Source organism: Strix aluco, chromosome 9 (assembly GCF_031877795.1).
Source record: "Strix aluco isolate bStrAlu1 chromosome 9, bStrAlu1.hap1, whole genome shotgun sequence".
Classification (NCBI taxonomy): domain Eukaryota; kingdom Metazoa; phylum Chordata; class Aves; order Strigiformes; family Strigidae; genus Strix; species Strix aluco.
The window spans coordinates 11,915,379-11,933,469 of record NC_133939.1 but is presented as its reverse complement, the minus strand read 5'-3'; the positions used below and the strand labels follow the sequence as shown (position 1 = coordinate 11,933,469).

Genomic DNA, 18,091 nt, shown 5'->3' with positions numbered 1-18,091 from the left:
TGTACACACACTTAGCCTGGCTATACTACATGGCTTATTTCTGAGCAAAGTTTCTACTTTATTAGTGTATTACCACAAAGCTCTGAATGAGTGTCCTTCATAGCAAGACGAAGCCCCCAGAAACGAATGTTATTACCCAAATGTTCTTCCCTATCAATTGTTAAAAACAAAACAAAACAGAACTATCTGCTATTATCCTCACTTGCATTTGTGTAGGCCTAACAAATAGCCTTACAGGTAGCTGCAAGAGAACATTAGAGATACCAGAGCATGTCCTGCATTCCAAAAAGAAAATAACTATGGCATAAAACATCTTGGCAAATATTAATTTTCTAATGGACACCATGGGCTACCTTCTCTTATCCATTGCTGTGTAAAGCACTACACAGTAATGATGTATTTAGTCATTCTCTTTTAGCCTGCTGACCATTCATGAGCTCTTAACTCCCGCAAAAATGTCCACCCTGCCTTCCCTGCTTGCCATCAGTTATTGAAGCTCTGACCTAGCACCAATAATGGGTGAAGAACTTGCCCTTTTTCCACAATAGTAATTTTATCAAATTATGCAGACTGGATGTCTTGAAGGGTTTAAAACTCTGAACTTCAGCTAACGTGGACAGTGGCATATAGCAGACTGTGTGCTCTGGAGTCTCTACCATCGTGATGCCAAAATATGTTCTCTGAGTGGCTGTATTCAGCTTTCTTCTGCTGTCCTGTTCTCATCTTCTCCTTTATTTGCTCCTGTCTTAAGCTAATATTCTCTGTACAGAGTTGGGAGCAAGAGGAACTGTAGCTTGGTGGGAACCCAGGCTAGTTGGAAACCAGCCACGGGGCAGTCCTTGCCAAGGGAAGGGCATTTCCATCACTGCAGACTATGTGTGCACAAGGGAGGAGACTCAGTCCTCCCCCAGAAGATAAAGAGATTTTGGGGTCCAGTTCCTACTAGATAGAGTTGCATGCTGCCTGATTTAGTAGGTAGCTGGGTTTTCCCAGCAGAAGCATGCAGGAGTAGACTCAGGAAGCATGTAAAGCCTCAGCTGCCAGCAAAGCCTTAGAAAAGTCTTTGGATAGATTAGCAACTGGGAGGAGAGGGTGACTAGCTGTAAGTATAAAGCCAGTTTAAAGGATGGGTCATGTCTCTGGCACATCCGAGGACAGGAAAGTGGCCAGAAACTTCAGAAAATCCTGTTCCGTGTTTGGTAACAGATAGACTGCTGCAATAAACTTTGTCGGCATAGCTGCAGCTCTTTCAGACACGGTAATCTCAATAAATTCACAGGAGATTCCTATCTGAAATGACCCAGATTCAGTTGTTATGAGTGATTTTTATTGCATGTCTCTGTACAGAGCACTTCTGCAAATCCTACAAATGGGTGTGCGCTGTATACAGAGCACATGCAGAACTGTAGGACAGTCAAAGCAGAAGAAAATTACTATATGGTTTACGCAAACTAAAGGCCCTTACCACATGCTTGTCCTACCTCTTTGTCAAAAACCAAATGAAAAGGGAGTCCATTGCAAAATGTTTTTGTGTCAATCCAGAGGCTCTTGGGATAAACAGGATCAAATCCTCTCAGGAGTTTACCTGTGGCAAGATAAATGTGTAGTTTTTAAACAGGCTGCACCTCATAAACCCAGTCAGCATTACTTTTTAGAACTCAGTGAGACAGGACCCTGCATCATGATGAGTGAAGACAAAGTAAACAGTGTGTGGGTCCAGAACTGTGCATCCATCTGTGCTAAATGCTCTGCAGTTAAATACACAGCTGATTAGCAACTAATCTGAGTTGGCTGAGAGTTTAAAACTTAACCACACAAAAAGCACAGAGCATTAGATGCATGAAATTATGTGGAAACAATAAGAATAGATGAACAGCCATAGATGTTGCTGCTCTATGAATTCGCAGATGTCATAGCAATATAACACACAAAAATGTACACAGAAGTTAATTTAATATATTTTGCTAGCTAGTAAGGAACACTTACAGAGAAAAAACCCATCATGATCTGGGTTTCAGTCTCCTCTACAACGAACGCTAGTCCATAGCACAAAGACCAAATTACTGTTGGTTTCTATTTTACTTACCCTGAGTTTTTTTCAAAATGGTTACAAATCTACAGAGCAGGTTGTTCTTGCTAGCAAATAGATATTTTTGTAAAATGAATAAAATGGGTAAAATAGTCAAAAGGGCTCATCTGACTGAAGCACCCAAAGCCTTTGATCTTTACAGTATAAACTTGGATTCTCCGGTAATCCACTTGATTATTTCAAGTGATCTCTTTCCTCCAGAATATGGCTATGACAGTTACTCTAGTAAATTCTGCTTGCTAACAAATTCTCAAGTCACTTAGAAAACTGGTGAAAAAAATTACAAATTTAGGACCCAATTTTTAGACCTCTTACTGCTTCAGGGGAAGTCAGTGTGGGTTTTTCAATTTCAAAGTCTGCCTCTTGATAATTCTTGCATTTATTGTTAAATTACTTTATTCTTTTTAAGTAATAATGCTACTCTAAAAATTTATTTTGAATATATACTAATTTCTTACTCAATGTATCTGCTCTTGTTATGCATGTGTCATTGCACCTGATGATATCAGTTTCAATTTTTCATTCCTGACAGAATCCAGACAGCTTGGCGATACTGAGCTGGATTCTCATTCCTCTTGGGAAATCAAAAGATCCTAACTGAAAAAATCCTTCCATTTTATAAACATATATAAACATGTAATATATGAAGGTATAAACAGAGATTACTAGATTAGCAGTAGATTTTTGGTAGCAGAGAGTGTAATTTGGCTTTCAGAACTTGCTACTGTTGATACCTTTGGAAAGGAGTAGCAGCTACCAAGTTAAACACCCTTTTAAATTCATCATCTTAGACCAGGTGACATGAGAAGGAAGTATCAAATAAACGTACCACACAATGACATTTTATAGAAGAATACTTTCCAGAAGAAGTGACAGGTTGTATTTCATTTAAGTATCTGTCATTACTAAGCATGCTTATTATCTGCAATTTTTCTTTGATTACAAATGTCTAACCAAAAGAAACTTAACCAGAAACATTTTGAAAAGACACAGAGGAAATATGAATGGTAACTTCAAAATGGATGGGTGGGTGGAGATAGGGAGGCTTACTGACTTTCTTACTGAAGAGACTCAGAAATGATGACAAGTTCCCTCTGAATGATCTCTCACCTTTTCCTAATGTAATTATTCCTCTTATTGTTTTCCAGTGACTTTTTTTGACAGGACAAACAGAACTTCCTTTGTCTCTAACTGTATTCTTGGCTTTTTCAAAGTCCTGTTGAAATAAATCCAAAGGGAAAATCAAGGGTGTTTTTATTTTAATCATATTTTAATAATATAGTGATAATGAATATTAAAATACCTCTTTATTCAGTTGGTTCTCAATTTGTTTTTCAGAGTCAGAAAGATCCTGTGAGGAAGAAAATTTATTTCTTTCCTTGTATGAAAATACAGGGTTTTGAGTGACAAGAAAAACAATATGTTCTTTTTTCCCAGTTCTTTCTTCTTCTTCTGTTTGATTGATTATTTCCATTGAAATCTCAATGTTAAAAAAATCCAGAGCTGCTGCACCGATGATTCCTGAAGGGGAAACAAAAGACAAAGTATTGCCAAGAAAAAACCCTTTCCACCTTCCCTCTTAGAGGGCCCACAGTGGAATTTCACTGTTTCAGAAATCACTTTTCCAAAGGACTCTGGAAGAAGAAAGCAACCTGTGTCATTCCTACTACCATTGCCATGATAAGAATATGCACGTAGGAGATAAGCTTTAAAGTTACTGGATTTTTTGTCTTGTCTGATGACAAATGCTTATTTTCACTAGAAGCAGCTCAGCAGGTTATCTGAGGAGTGTCCAAACAGTCATACATAGCAATAATATGAATTCCCATTAACACAAAAAATGCAGGGGGTCTGAAGAGATTCTGCTGTAACAAGCTATTTCAGTCATTGCAGGATATTTTCTTTTGAAAGGAAGGAAATATCTTTCATGAAAATGCACAATTTCTGCTTAGCTATTAGACGAAATACTGGACAATGACATGAAAAGCTCTGAAATTCCAAATAGTTTTGTGCTTCAATAGGAATATGAAATGAGTTTTGACAAAGGGGGAAGTTTTGATAAACTTCTAAATTCAGCAGCATCTATGAAAGAAAGGAATATGATCATCTCTTACAGACTTACAACTGTTTAACCTTTGCACAAGTACCACTGTGGAGATTCCTATAAATGCCAGTAAAAGATTCAGTTTTGAGCAGGATTCAGTAGTAGTTTTACAGATTGCATGTACTGCAGGAGTATTTATCACTGGATGGATGGATGGATGGATGGATGGATGGATGGATGGATGGATGGATGGATGTCTTCAAATCAACTATAATTTCTACTTCACTGTAATTTAAGGAGCGTGAGTCACTGAGAACTAATCAACAGTTAGACACAATACACACCATGAACTTTTTTTTTTCTGCCAGGAAGGGAATTCTATAGGAGTTCTATAGCAGGAATGAACACTTATGGTCAGGGTTGTCATATCGTAAATCTTGATGGAAGCTACTGGGAGCTAGGAGTGATCGGGCAGTACGGAAATACTGAGGTCAGATGTCTGGTGACTAAACCCTACCAGACTTCAATTCCATGGCCAGTCATCAATCAGAAAGATTCTGAAATCTGAGCAAAGTATAACTGCAAATATATGATTACTCTGTGTATATATTGCATTACCAGCAGATCTGTACTCTGCATTCTATCTGATTACCTGGCACAATATGGCACAGACCTCTTCTGTCTGAATAGTAATGTAAATGCATTGACCCATCTTCATTCTTTTCTACTCTAAAAGATGGTGCATTCATCTCCTGAGGAGAAACAAACAAAAACAAAGCCTCAGTATCTTTTTCTGATAAAGAATACTGGTGAATTCCACTTGTACAAAAGCATCCCATGTCTTAATAAAATAAGAAATAATGTGAATAAGCTGAAGAACAGAAAATTAAATATGCTCACCTGTGAAGGAAAATCTACTATGCATTAGAGTCAATGCACTAAATAATATCCAATGTTGCAGACTACTCGGAACAAATTATTTTAAAAAATTGTCCTAACATTTTGGAGTAATCAGTTTCATAACGTAAGAGAGGACGTTCTAGCATCTTTTTCCATTATTCACTCACACCTATGAGATGCTGCTGCTTGTGTTGTGAACTCTGGCAAAGTCCACCCATACCTGCTCAGTAATTACTACTCAAACTTGCCTGGTAAGAAAGGGACAAGTAGCTGTGCAATGCATCCAGGTTCTCTATGAACTCATAGAGATTTCCACCCAGTGTCCTCAGCATGTGGTCATAGCCTGAGCGTTTACAGAATTCAAAGAAATACCCTCCAAACTCTCTCAGAACCATGTCAGCAGGAACACCTGGCAAAATAAAGATACCTCAATGAATAAGAAAAGCTTGAGAAGTTCTTGAAATGCCATCAGGCGGATTAAGAGTGAATGCAAAAATTTGCAACATAGGGAGGGCATTCCAAAGAGTACAGGAGACTAAAACCTGGGTGCAGTCTCAGGCTTGATCTGGGATGGTTCATTTCTGAGGCACAGTGACACATACCTAATATTTTGCAGGCTTTGTCGATGAGCTGCATTGTGATCTCATCTTTGTAAACCTCAAAAGTGAGGAAAGAATCCTGGACACCGGCCTGTAGTCTGCAACAGAGAAGACAATATTCTTGTCTCAGCAGCGCTGCAGGTAAAACATGGTTGAGTGACCCAACTGGCATTCGGTAAGCACTGTTTGCTGTTAACCCACTCCTTAACCTCCTTCAAGCATTATACTGGAACACGCTACTTCCCCTAATGGTTTTAAGTGTTGCTTTAACATGGCTGAATGGTGGTGTCCATCTCTCCACTTCTGCTATTTCACGTTACGGTATTATGGTAAGCTCTTCCAAGGATTAGGGCATCATACCGGGGGGAGCTGGTTTGTCTTCTGGTCTACTGGCTTGTCGTTTAACGTGGCCACAACATCAAGCTCTCAGGACTCCACAGACTTGACCAAAAACTTGCAGATGTTTTATATCGACTTCAATGGCTATTATATGTATACATCTAAGTATCACTTATGTATCTTTATACCTTGGAAAATACCCTATAGCTCATAAAGTAAAGATAAAACCAGAGAAGTGATATATTTAGCTGCTTTTCTGAAAGTACTGGAATTAAACTGGCTTCGTATCAAGGATGACATCTTTTCAGTGTAATTACTTCTCGATATTGTCACAGTGAGCCAGCAAGTCTATTTCACAACTGTCTATATGGCTAAATGTCATCCTTAATTATCTGACATAACAGATTAATTGGGACAAATTAGCATCAGAGTATGAAGTGTTACAAGGTAAGAAACTCTTGGTTTTGCTCTGCTAGTTACTTTGAATAATTACTTGAGATGCACATCAGCTGCCAGTGAGAAATTAGAATCCTCTGCTGCAAAATTCCTGAGCATTTTCTTTCAATACACTGCATTTCTTGGGTACACATTACCTTAATTTTTCCCATGTTTCTTCACCATACTTTTCAACCACCAAAGACTTCAGGCATGTATTTATAAATCCATACTGCAAAAGCAAATATATGAACATGGAAAAGGCATACTGATTTTCAAAATGCAGCCCAAACATGACACCTTTTTCGTATTTAAGATCCCACTGCCAATTTTGCATTGCAAAAGAGAAAGTAATGATGTTGGACAGCCATTATGTCGTTCCGTAAACAGCAAAGCCTTTACCTCAGCATTCAGCAAAACAGAGCAAACATATCCAACCCTGTTTTGCAGCTGAGGGCCCAGAGACGGCAGGTCGGGATCGGCTGGGCCATGCCCGCAGCCTGGGACCGCAGCCCCGCACGGCTGCAGCACCGCGAGGTAAGCCTGGCTTTGCCGTCACTGTTATTTTTGGCGTTAGTACTGACAAACCGTACACTGGAGATGGGGGGGGGGGAGTCAAAAAAATAACAAGAAGTAGCACTGTCACAGCAGCAACAGCCTAAGGACGGTGTGGCCCGAGCCCCCCAAAGCAAGGCGGGTTCGCGCCGTGCCCCTGACGCGGCAGGCGGGGGCTCTCGGCCGGCGGCTCCCCCGGGCCAGCGCTGCCCGGCAGGAGCTGTCCGACCGGCTGCCTGGCCCCGACAGGAGCCGTCTGTCCCGACTCACCCCCCGCTGCCTCGCCCGGGGCCGGAGGAGGGTCCAAACTGCCCGCCTGATCCCCCGAGTCCCCGCCGCCCGGCCTCGGGGAGCCCCCCGAGCCCCCCCGAGCCCCGCGGCCGCTCACCATCCTGCCGCCGCCGCTGCCGCCGGCTCCCGCCGCGCCCCCCCGCTGCCGGCCCGGGGGCGGTGGCCCGGCCGGGCCCGGCCCCGCGGCGCTCGCCCGCGGCTGCCAGCGCCGCGCAGCCGGTGGCCGCCGGCAGAGACGCGCTGCCGGAGCCCCGGGAGCTGCCCCGCACGGCGCGGGGCCGGGCTTCCCTCGCCGGCCCGCCCGGCCTCGCTGGGCTCCGGCAGAAAACGCGCGTTTTCTGCAGCTGCCGGTGCCGCAGGAGTTCCGAGCGATGCCGAAGAGCCTCTCGGTGAAACGGCATCACCGGCACCACCGCCGGGCCCGGCAGTTTCCCGATGCCGGTTCCCCGCCGCTGGAGCTAGGCGGGACGTGCGGCGGTTGGGCTCGCCGGGTCCGACCTCCCGCAGCCCCGCTGGGGCGAGCAGCCCGGGGGGCGACCGGAGGGGAGGGCGTCTCTTGCCGAGGCTTTCCTACAACTGCTCTTGGCCGGAGCAGGAGCAGTAGCGGCGGGGTCAGTGCGCGCACTCGCCCGAGGTTTGGCGGGAGAAGCCGCTTCTCTCGGCCGGCGGGTGGCCGCGGCGGAGCCGGGCGGCGCGGCCCCGGGCCTGACGAGAAGCGGGAGATGAAGCCGCTTGCGCCCTGCATCGTGCAGGCCGTCTGAGGGGAAGGGACAGCGGTAGGGATGTTCGCAGGAGTACAGCGATCGGCTTTAGACGCAATGAATTCATGGGGGTTAGTGCGTGGCAGAGTTATCTCATTGCCTAGGTTTATTTTTGGAAGAATTATTTGTAGGTCGCTTTTGAGAGTGCATCCTGAGAGGACATGATGGGAAACTGGGGAAAAGCGCTCTCCCCCGATAAAGATGAGTTTCTATCGTCTGTCGGCCAAACCCGCACAGGCAGCCCTGGCGTGGTGGAAGCCCCGTCTCACCCTCCTCGGTGCCGCTGTTTGGTGCAGGGGCCGTGGGACACCGCAGGGGACCCCGTGCTGAGCCAGCGCTCTGTGCCTCTCTGGCAGCGGGGGTTTTGCTCGTGCTGTGGCGATTCCCAGACGCTGTGCTCGTTGCCCCGTCTCTGATCGCTCAATCCTCTTCACAGGTGCCGTATGTGTTCGCCGGGCACACTGAAACCTGGGTGGCAGCCCCACCCTAACACTGGGTACAGGTGCTGCTTTTCGAACGATCACAGCCCTCCCGCCAGCCCTGTGCTGTCCCTGTCCCTCCACAGCCTCCTCTGTACTCCCCTCACCCTTTCTATCCCGCAGACATCGGTGACTCTCCCGTGACCTCACTGATCAATAAACCAGGTTTCTTCCCAAAAGCTGGCTTCTCAGCCAAGCGCTGGTCAGAGCCAGGCTCAGGAGAAGAGAACTGACGAAAGGCCGAGCACCGGCTGCGCTGCCGCGGCTGCGGTAGAGGGCCAGCTTAGCATAGACACGTATGCCAAACCCCTCCGGACCTCCTGGACAGCAGCAAGTATTTATTTCAGCATGATCTGCCGGCGCTAGCGTTACCCAGCGCAACAGAGGAGCTGCCGCTCGGTTGCCGTCCATAGTGCGGTTGTGAGGAGCACCCGTGCCCGCTGCCGAGCAAGCCCCAGCCCCGCAGCCCCCAGCCCTGCCACCCCGCAGCCCCTCAGCCCCCAGCCCTGCCACCCTGCAGCCCCCCCAGCCCCGCCGCCCCAGTGCTGCAGCCCCCCCGGCGGCCCCTAGGGGGGGGCCTCTCCCCGCCGGAGCCGGGGCCCCGCCGCGGCCGCCCCGCTCTCGCCCCGCCGTTACCGGCAGAGCCGCTTTCCGTGGAGATGAACGGCTGCCCCCAAAAGGGTGAAGACACCCTTATTTTAGTCACCTTAAAAATAGCGTGCCGGTTGCGCAGCCGGGCTCGCTGCTTTATCGCAGCCTGCAAAGTCACTAAAAATAATCGGATGTAGAGTTCGTGACTGTCAGTGCCATCAGTACAAATGTAACTCACTGTGAGGTGACTGATTTTTTGTGTGCAAATTTTACCCGCGTAAATCTGCTGTTGATATGAATGCAAATAATTTGACACTAGAAATGACAAATCAGGAAGGTAAAGCTAAGGGAAATGGGAGAGGAATAAACTCCCGCATCACCTAAGAATTGTATGGGTTTGCTTATTGCCTTCAATTTATAAATTAATTTCTGTTATACACAAATAAAACTAATTTTCAGGTTTACAAAACCTGAATCACTGGAGGGATTTGCAAATAAAGTACTTTAGTATATTCTCTTCTAGTACTTTAGTATCTTCTCTTATTGTATGCGTGACACTTAAATAAGCAATCCAATGATTTTTAGTAACAAAGATTAGCAACTACCAAAAAGATTTGGTGATGCAATTCAAATAGGCTATCCAAAATTCACATTAACACCTGCATACTAAATCTATATTGCACGAGGTAATTCATGCTGGAATTGAATTTATCATTATTACTTTAGCTCCTCTTTGGTTAGTGAATTGATCCTACTATTTTTTCAGGTTTGTTTGTTGTTATGAGAGAATCGGATAAAGAATCTTCAAGCCAGGATTGTCTGCATGCAGGTCATTGGGCTGCTCACCCTTCACTGTCCATGGCCCATGATGTGCCCTTGGCCACCTCTGTCATCTCTAGCTGGATAACAGAAGCCTCCCAGGTAAGATAAAAGAAAGCAAGAGAGAAAAATGTATAACACATTTTTAGTGTGACTCTTTTTAAAATTTCTTATTCCCTTTGGCACAATGTAATCAGTGCTTTCTAGAATTTCGAGATCAGCATCTATTTCCATGTATAACCACCAGTCTTTAACCAAAGACAGAACACCCTGCATGTTTCTGTATCTCAGCCCACTCTGTGTAAAATGAAGACAATAATACTCCCCTTCCCAATCTGTCGCTGTGCTCGGGTGTCGGTGATTAGGTCTCTCAGTCTATACTGGACCCCATTGTGGTGGTCTGGCATTGACACGAATTGCCACTCTGCTGCAGGAGCAGCAGAGCAGGTGTATTTGGGTTGTAAAGGAGCAGGATGTCTTTAGTTTTAGAGGGCTTCTTGCTTCCCAGAACACATAGGGTGGATGGTGGTAAGTTCAGACAGAGCTGTGCACTGGTATTCTCTGGGTCTCTATCCCGAGCCTCATTGCGAGGGCACAGGATACCTTCAGATGAAGTATGTCTGCAAAGTCCTCCATGGGCTTCACCTGTGCACAGCCTATGCTTCCTCCCATAAGCAGCTTTGTGTCCAGTGCTGAGACGGGGGTCAACTACTGATCAAGTGCATCGATCCCTTACAAATTGCTAAAAGTGATGTGTCTGAAAGCCAAAGAGCAGCCTAAGGACTGTGCTGCTAACCCTGTAAAACGCTGCAACCTTCCTGGCAGTTTGTGAGCAAGTGTGTCTTATATTTCTTCTGCCTTTGTGGCAAAAGATCCATTAATTTGGAAAGGGGGTGCTGTGGCCTTGCAAAAAATATACTTACTCATCCATACCTGACTAAAATAATTATATCAAGCCAATTTCCCCTGGCCTTTTGTTGTGCTTATACCCAGCTAGTACTAAACGGCATCCTTGAGCTCTAGGTAGTTCAGCAAAATAAATGGGCTATCTGCAAAAACTGTATACGCTGTTTTTTCAATTAGATGAGAAGTGAAAATATGCAGTATAGCAATTTATAACTTCTGGTTACAGCCTTGGAGAATGCAGTCATAGACTTTCATAGTCTGTGTATGCAAGGATGTCCTCCTTTTTACTTCTTTTTCTTTCCGTTGTGTGATTATTAGCAACAATGCAAAGCCATATGTTAGTTGCCATGGTGGAGGGGCTGCTCCCATAACCGTCTGAGCAGAGCACATTCTAAACATTGCAGTCTGGAGCCCAAAATACCACAGCAGTAACAGAATCCTTTCTCCAAGTGGTTGCCAGCACTCTCTCCTACTGAAGACCCCTAGGACGCAGTCCTTTTCAGCATACTTCCTGCAAACGCAGCCTCACATCCATTGTTCAGATCTCATGTGTTCACATTTGTCTTGAATTAGCCTGTGCAGTGACTTTTTAGTGACTCGAAGAGAAAAAGAATCTGCCCTTCTACCAACAGGAACCGAAAAGGAAGTTTTATATACGTATTGGTAGGCTTCCAGTACTTCACGGTACCAAACCATGAGGACAGCTGATGTAAAGTCTAGATTAGGAATAAAAATAAACACAGAAGATGTGCTGCCCTGCATAGTTTGGATGGCTCCAATTTTTGAAACATATATTTAAAAACCCCAGCAGTTATATTTGAATTCTTATTAAAGACCCTGGGCAAAATTTAAATGTCGTTAATGTAGACTAACTCAACAGCAGTGAAACTGTACTAGTGTAGGCTTTACCCTCAAGAAAGCTTTCAAAACCCCGACTTCTCTGGTTATCTGTTAAGCTGAGCTGGAGATGGGAGACTGGGTCAATAGTATTTAAATCAGCTTTGTTGGGAAAAGTTACCGGCTCAGGTCCAAAACCTATTCACAGGTGCCCTTTACCACACTGACGAGGAGGGAATTGAAGAAATGAATGATTTGCTCCAAGAGCTGGATGGACTTTGGCATCGTTCCCTCTCCCCCGGCTTCACACGTGTGCTGCCGTGGGGCTGCTCTCTTGCGGTGCATGACCCATCCCAGCCCTTCCCAGGCACTCATCTCCTCTGAGCTGGGGAAGCCAGGGCTGCATCCGTGAAAATATGTGTCATGTAAAGGAGAAACAGGCCCTCTGGGTACATTTGCGCATAAAACTTTCTGCTTAAAGTCCTTGTGCGTGTTCCTCTGGGTAGTCTCTTTAGCTTGCCTCTTGTATCACTACTTACATTCAAGAGCTAGCATCCAATATCTTTTTTTTCTAAATAGAAAAGAGCTCATTACTTGGATTTTTGCCTCTGATTGCTAGTTAATGAAATTTGTTCCAGCTTTAACATCACTGCAACGAGCTACAAAGAATCATTTGTCTCAACTGCCTGGGTCAGGCTTGCTTCTGCAGGAGCTCACAGACGGTGCAGTTATCCAGGAGACTAGAAGAATGCAGTCGAGAATAATGCAAAAATGAGTAAAAGCCAAGGCTCATCAATCTTTGGTTCTGTGCTATTACATCTGTATTGTATTCCGAGCCATGTAGCTCAAACATATTAGCATATGGAGCTGTTTGGTCGCTTTCTGGGCTCTTGTTCCTTTGGAAAATTAACTACAAACTTTAAGGTGCTTGTGTCAAACGAAGAAGCAGTGTAATATCAGCCTGTGCAGGCTGTGCTGTTAAACAAGGTTGCATCTGAGGGGTCTGTGGCATATTTCTCTTCCATCCCACCAGCATCCCTTCCCTGTGCGTTCAAAAGAGGGTCTTTCAGGTGCTATTCATGTCACCTATCATCTGCTACATAACTCAGAAAACTCCAAGGGCCCAGTTCAAGAATCCAAAGAAATTTAGCAGCACATCCCCAATAACGTCAAACCAATAACTGGTAAATGCTGGCACTAGCTTTATTCGTCTTTAATATTGTGAGAAATTGCTGCTTTACTTTTGGAAATGATAATCTATCTATCATCTATTGTGGCATATTAAACAACTGGGGTTTGTTCTTAAGAGGTGGACTCAGGTTTCCTGTGGCTACAGGTCTCAATCAGACCCGTAACTGTTAAATTGTGGATTTTATTGAATATGCTAATGGTTTAACTTTCTTCTTGTCTGAGTTCTGCGCCAGACTCCATCACATCCAGCCTTGTTCAAATCAAACAGCTCTTTCTTCTAGTGAGCTTTCTCTTTGGCTACCCTTTCCCACAAAACCACCTACCACAGATGCTCTCTTGGTGCTTTAGATGTAACATTCAGCTTCCTTGCTGCTTCTACACCTCCAAGTAAGATTTTGCAATAGTGTTAATTATACAGTGTGCTTAGATTTCTCGTAACATTATTAACAAATACATGTTTACTCTAGCTTTCCTTGTTTGAACTGAATCTAGGAGCTATATCCCATGTGGTATCTTTGACTGAAAAATACCTGGATCCATTCTGTGCAAAGGTGAAGCTTAACATCCTTCTTTTCTCGATAGGGACAAACTGCTCTACAGTTTTATGAGGGGCACAAGCCCAGCACTGTCTCAATTTTCAGAGGACTACAGCTCCCATAATCCCCATAAACCCCGAGAAGAATTGGACCTGAGCTTTGACAGCGATGCAGTTTGGGAAAAGGAGGAGGTATACAAAAAATTTCCCTTGCTTAAGCAAGAGAAGCAAAGTTTGTAAGTAATTAGGGAGTGATAAATAGGGAGTAGTAAACTCTCCTAGAAAATCCAGGTAGAAATCTGTGATGGTGATACAAGAGAGGTCCAAAAGGCTGAGAGGGGTGGCTAAGGAGCTCTAGGGAAACTCTGTAGATTTGTCAAGTAGAAGGGCTATTAAGCCTGAGTTTTTAAATGTTCAAGCAGGGATGGCTAACAAGTTAAAAAAATGTAAGTTTTAAGGAAGAAATTTAGATTCTAGTGAAGTGGAAGGAAGAGGAAGACTGAAAGAATGAAGTGTATGCCTTGTGCCCAGTGTGTCCATGGGTCTTTAAAGGCACAGTGGGATGAAGGCACCTATTCCTCCTGCACAGGGAGAAATGCGGTGATCAGGAGTGAGGAAGGTGATGGGTGCTGGTTGGTTGTTAGAGCAGCTTTATTTTTTTTAATGGGCTCTACAAGGGGAAAGGGCTTAACTGGAAAATTAAAGTGACCCAGCTGCCTGTGGTAGGGTGAGTTGGTGGGATCAGAAACTCAGATACAGACTAGCTGATAGTAAGAGGTAGATGAAGGCAGCCTTGTGTTTTCTGCATCTCCACCTACAACTGTAATCTCCTTTTTGATCTCTCCTTTCGAAACTGTAGGTGTTGGTGATGATCTAACCAGCACCTGACTTGCCAGCCATTTGTCCTTGGAGGGCTGGGTAGGGACGAGGGCAGCTCATCGTGTGATGGGGGAGTGGCTGTCACCCTGGCAAATCCCTTTGAAGGATTATCCAAAAATCTCCATAATTTTCCTTTCAGCCTTAAACCACCCCCTTCATCCAATCAATGATGAACAAACTTGAAAGGCACAGTCTGTTGAGATGATGTGCAGAGTGGAGAAGAGCTAAACTCTGCACTACCAAGAAAACCTGAGGAATGATCCCTCTGATGAACTTTCTAATGTTTATTGTGTATTCTGCCTTCCCTGTGTATCTCTGTACAATTAATTTATATTGTAATGCAGGAAGGTCCTTCCCCCACAAATCAGAACAATATAGCCAAAACAGCTAGCATTAGATGTTTAAAAAGATTCACTCCAAAGTTTAAATTGTTGGTCTGACTTCTGCTGTGGCTGATACACTAATCCTCAGGAACAGAAAGTACCTTTCTGGAAACTAGCAATAGTAAAAAAAAAAAAAAAAAGTCTTACTAGCTCAGGCTAGCTACTGAAAATGCACTGCATCTTTTTGGTCTGTTTATAATGTACTGTGGCTATCCAATAGCTCTTACAGGTTAATTTGGGGACAATAGCAGTCTTTGTTCTGGTTTTGGATTTGTGCTTGGTTTTGTGCAGATACGAATATTAGATATAATACAACCGAGATTTAAGGTTTTTAATATTAAATGTGGAATTACATATATTTGAGATCTTCAGCAAGTCCCCTTGAGACTGATTTTTCCTCTGCTAATTTGTTTTGCGAAAACCAGTGTTTTCCATTCTTGACTTGGACCATCTTGGTTTCATCAGAAATGGTTCTATATAGTGTGTCTTTGAGTGATGCTAGGGAATAAACATGTCTCTCTTATTTTAAGATTAATTATTTTGTTTAGAATAAGAACGTGTATCTGTGCCTGTCTCTAGTTTGCTTGAACTAGTTCTGCTCCAGCTGGATGAAGCAGTTTAGTTGTAGCTACAAAGAACATGACAAAGACTATAAAAGTTGTTGAAGAAGTGGGACAAACAGCTTGAGCTCAGCTTTAGGCCACCAGTAAGATCAGAACTGGCCAGTTAGCATGCATGTGTTGCATGCTCCAGTGTAGATTTGTCATGCACTTGGAAACTGGCACTGTCCTCGTGATGGACGTAGCAGAAAGCTGCCCAAATCTGGACATGTCATCAGCCTTTTAAAAAATTGTTTGCAACTGCAGCTAACCACTTACTTCTGTGTGTGTGCCAGCTTTGCTCCTTTTTTTCCTGACCAGGACTGCTGCACTCACTGCTGAAAGCAAGGGAAATCCAAGTCCTGGTCTTTTATGGACTGGGGGACATGGCTTAGAATTAGTGAAGAGGGGATGATGTGTATATGCACATGTAAAACAGGAGCTGTACTGTAATATGACTGACAGCTCAGAGGTGCGATGCTAACTTTGGCTCCATGGAATAATATGGAGATAGCAAACACACTGTATTTTGTGTGACCAGCAAGCATGCTGTAATTTGTTTGTGTGCACATAACTGTTTCAAAGTGTTCAGGATCACACTGCTGTCGGAGTAATTTGTTCTCTCTGCTACATGCACAGCAGTGCCTGCAGCCCCTCAAGGAGCATGCTGTGGCTTTGCTCGCCTCCTTTGTTGCTGCTTGGCTAGTTTCCCCCTTTCTTTTCTCCCTTCTTTTTCCTACTCTGACAGAATAGCCTTCTGGGAAAGGGAAAGCTGAATATTTCTGAAGCACTGCAATGCAAACAAACCAGCTCCCAATGAACCTTGACTGGGAAAATCTGTGCCACACAGCATAGCCATCACAGCGTGCAGTATGTGCAAGCTGCTGGAAAAGACTCCCAGGCTGCTGAGGAGCCTGAAGGACCAGGCATCCTCACAGTCCTTTGCCAGTAGCAGTGTTTGTGAGAAATAGATTAAAACTAACCTGTGAATTACTTTTAAAATGTTAACTTAGTTTTGCTTGATGGGCCTGTACGCTGTATAAAAGTAAACATCAGTTACCAGAGTATGCTGTACCACCTCTTCAAAGCCTCATACAAGTGATACTTGTAATGCAGGTGAATGGTGGCATCCACATTTTCCTAAGGGAAAACAGAATGTGCAATGGGGTATAGGGCAGATGATCCAGCATATAACTCCAGACCTGCTGGCCATCAGATCTGTCCTCTGGACCTTCTTCTGTTAGCTGAAATAAGCAAGTACTAATGTAAAACTGGAGACATGTGAGTTTCTAACTGAGAAGCATAACCACCAAGCAGCTAATTGGGAGAAGGCTAGCTCCAACTTGTCCAGCTGTTCTGTCCCAACAGCTTGCCTGATGGTGTAATACATTAAAAACAACAGTAATCCTGCTGTCCAGTAACGTGTATAGGCTAGTTACTATAATCTTAACTACAGCTGAAAGCGGAGATGCAGGAAGGAATATCACAGGTAAAGCCAGCCCAGGTCTATAGCAACAAGCCTTTCAAAGGATTGGCCATTGAGATGGCAGACTTTAAGTTACATTGGCTTCCACTGCTTACCAGACTTCTGTCTGCTGCCCCTAGGCCAACAGCTTCATTCCTCATTTTGCCCTGTGGCAACATCCAGCTACCAAAAATTGTAATGCAGTTGGAAACTGTAATACAAGTTATGTATGGAACTTGCTGGGGCTTCTAGGGCAACACATCTTCTCTTACCTCACCTGTAAGTATGGGTATTAAAGAGATGATATTATTGCCTGCTTCCACACCTAAAGTAAGAGAATTGTTAATTGAGTAAGAAATATTAGACTACCTTTTGAGGCTGTTTTGCTAATATAGGCTAACATCCTCAGCTATATGCCTCGGTTCCCATGCTTTGGGGATAAGAGATGGGAATAGCAATAGAACATTCTGATGCCAAAACAGCACCTGGCCCTGAGCAGCAAGGTTGCTGCTGTCATGCAGGCTGCCTGGGCTTTGGGCTCTTCTGACAAGTACTGCTTATGGCATCACTGTCTGAAAATCTGTCCCACGTTCAGGATTATTTCTATGACCTCTGCATCTTCTTGTGCATTGCAAATATTTCCTTGCACAATGCTTGAGCAAAGGGAAAATGAAGCAGAGCTGTTTGAACAGCCATCCAGCATCAGAGCGCTTTGTGGTCAAAGTAATCCTGAAGAACATTTCAAATCCATGCATGTCACCAAAATATAATTAAAATGCAGGATTACCCAACAGAGCTCTTGATTCATAGGACTAGGACTGATGAGCACCAGGAAAGTAATAGATTTTATTGGGTAATCTGTGTGTTTGGACGCACAATCCTTCAAGCCAAGTCATTCTCACAGGCCTGGGAAATCCTTGAATGACAATTTCTGCCATTGCCACAGGTCTTCATTAAAACACAGAGCAAAATCCTCTGCATTCTACCCATCGCATAATACCAAGGAGAAAACACTGTGACTAAAAATCCTGCTCTAGTGGTTAAATTCCTGCTAACCTAAAGTAGATGTCTTTTTTCCTTATGGCTGCAGAAATGAGACCTTGGATGAAGCTCCTGTCAGCAATGAGTCTGATCAAGCACTGTGTGCATCCAACAGCCGGCTTGGAACTGCCTTGCCACATGCAGCAGCTGGGCTCCAATGGATTTCATGTGCAAGTAGGCCTGAAAGGCATATTAATTTTTAAATAAATGTTTACATTTCACATTTAGAAGGCCTCCTTAAGATATCTGTCAGTAATACGTATGTTACTATGAATGAGAAGGTAAGTCTTAAGCTACATATTGTTGGTATGCAAACTAGAACTATCTTCTGAGAATAAAAAAATATATAAACA

The 18,091-nt window shown here is 44.1% G+C and overlaps 1 protein-coding gene and 1 long non-coding RNA gene across 2 annotated transcripts in view; one reads left to right on the top strand and one right to left on the bottom strand.

Moving 5' to 3' along the window:
* LOC141927358 (guanylate cyclase soluble subunit beta-2-like) overlaps positions 1-7,360 on the bottom strand; it is a 21,538-nt gene extending 14,178 nt beyond the window's left edge. Inside the window, exons 1-8 of the mRNA XM_074834536.1 lie at positions 7,350-7,360; positions 6,565-6,638; positions 5,636-5,730; positions 5,282-5,442; positions 4,786-4,885; positions 3,393-3,610; positions 3,200-3,305; positions 1,482-1,585 (exon numbers count right to left, since the gene is read on the bottom strand). Coding sequence (XP_074690637.1) covers positions 1,482-1,585; positions 3,200-3,305; positions 3,393-3,610; positions 4,786-4,885; positions 5,282-5,442; positions 5,636-5,730; positions 6,565-6,638; positions 7,350-7,352 — 861 coding nt within the window. The 5' untranslated portion in view covers positions 7,353-7,360. The remainder of the gene's footprint in view (positions 1-1,481; positions 1,586-3,199; positions 3,306-3,392; positions 3,611-4,785; positions 4,886-5,281; positions 5,443-5,635; positions 5,731-6,564; positions 6,639-7,349) is intronic.
* On the top strand, positions 6,810-18,091 carry LOC141927359 (uncharacterized). Its single transcript, XR_012624368.1, has 3 exons — positions 6,810-6,943; positions 9,850-10,004; positions 17,788-18,091. It is a non-coding gene; the product is annotated as an uncharacterized LOC141927359 (long non-coding RNA).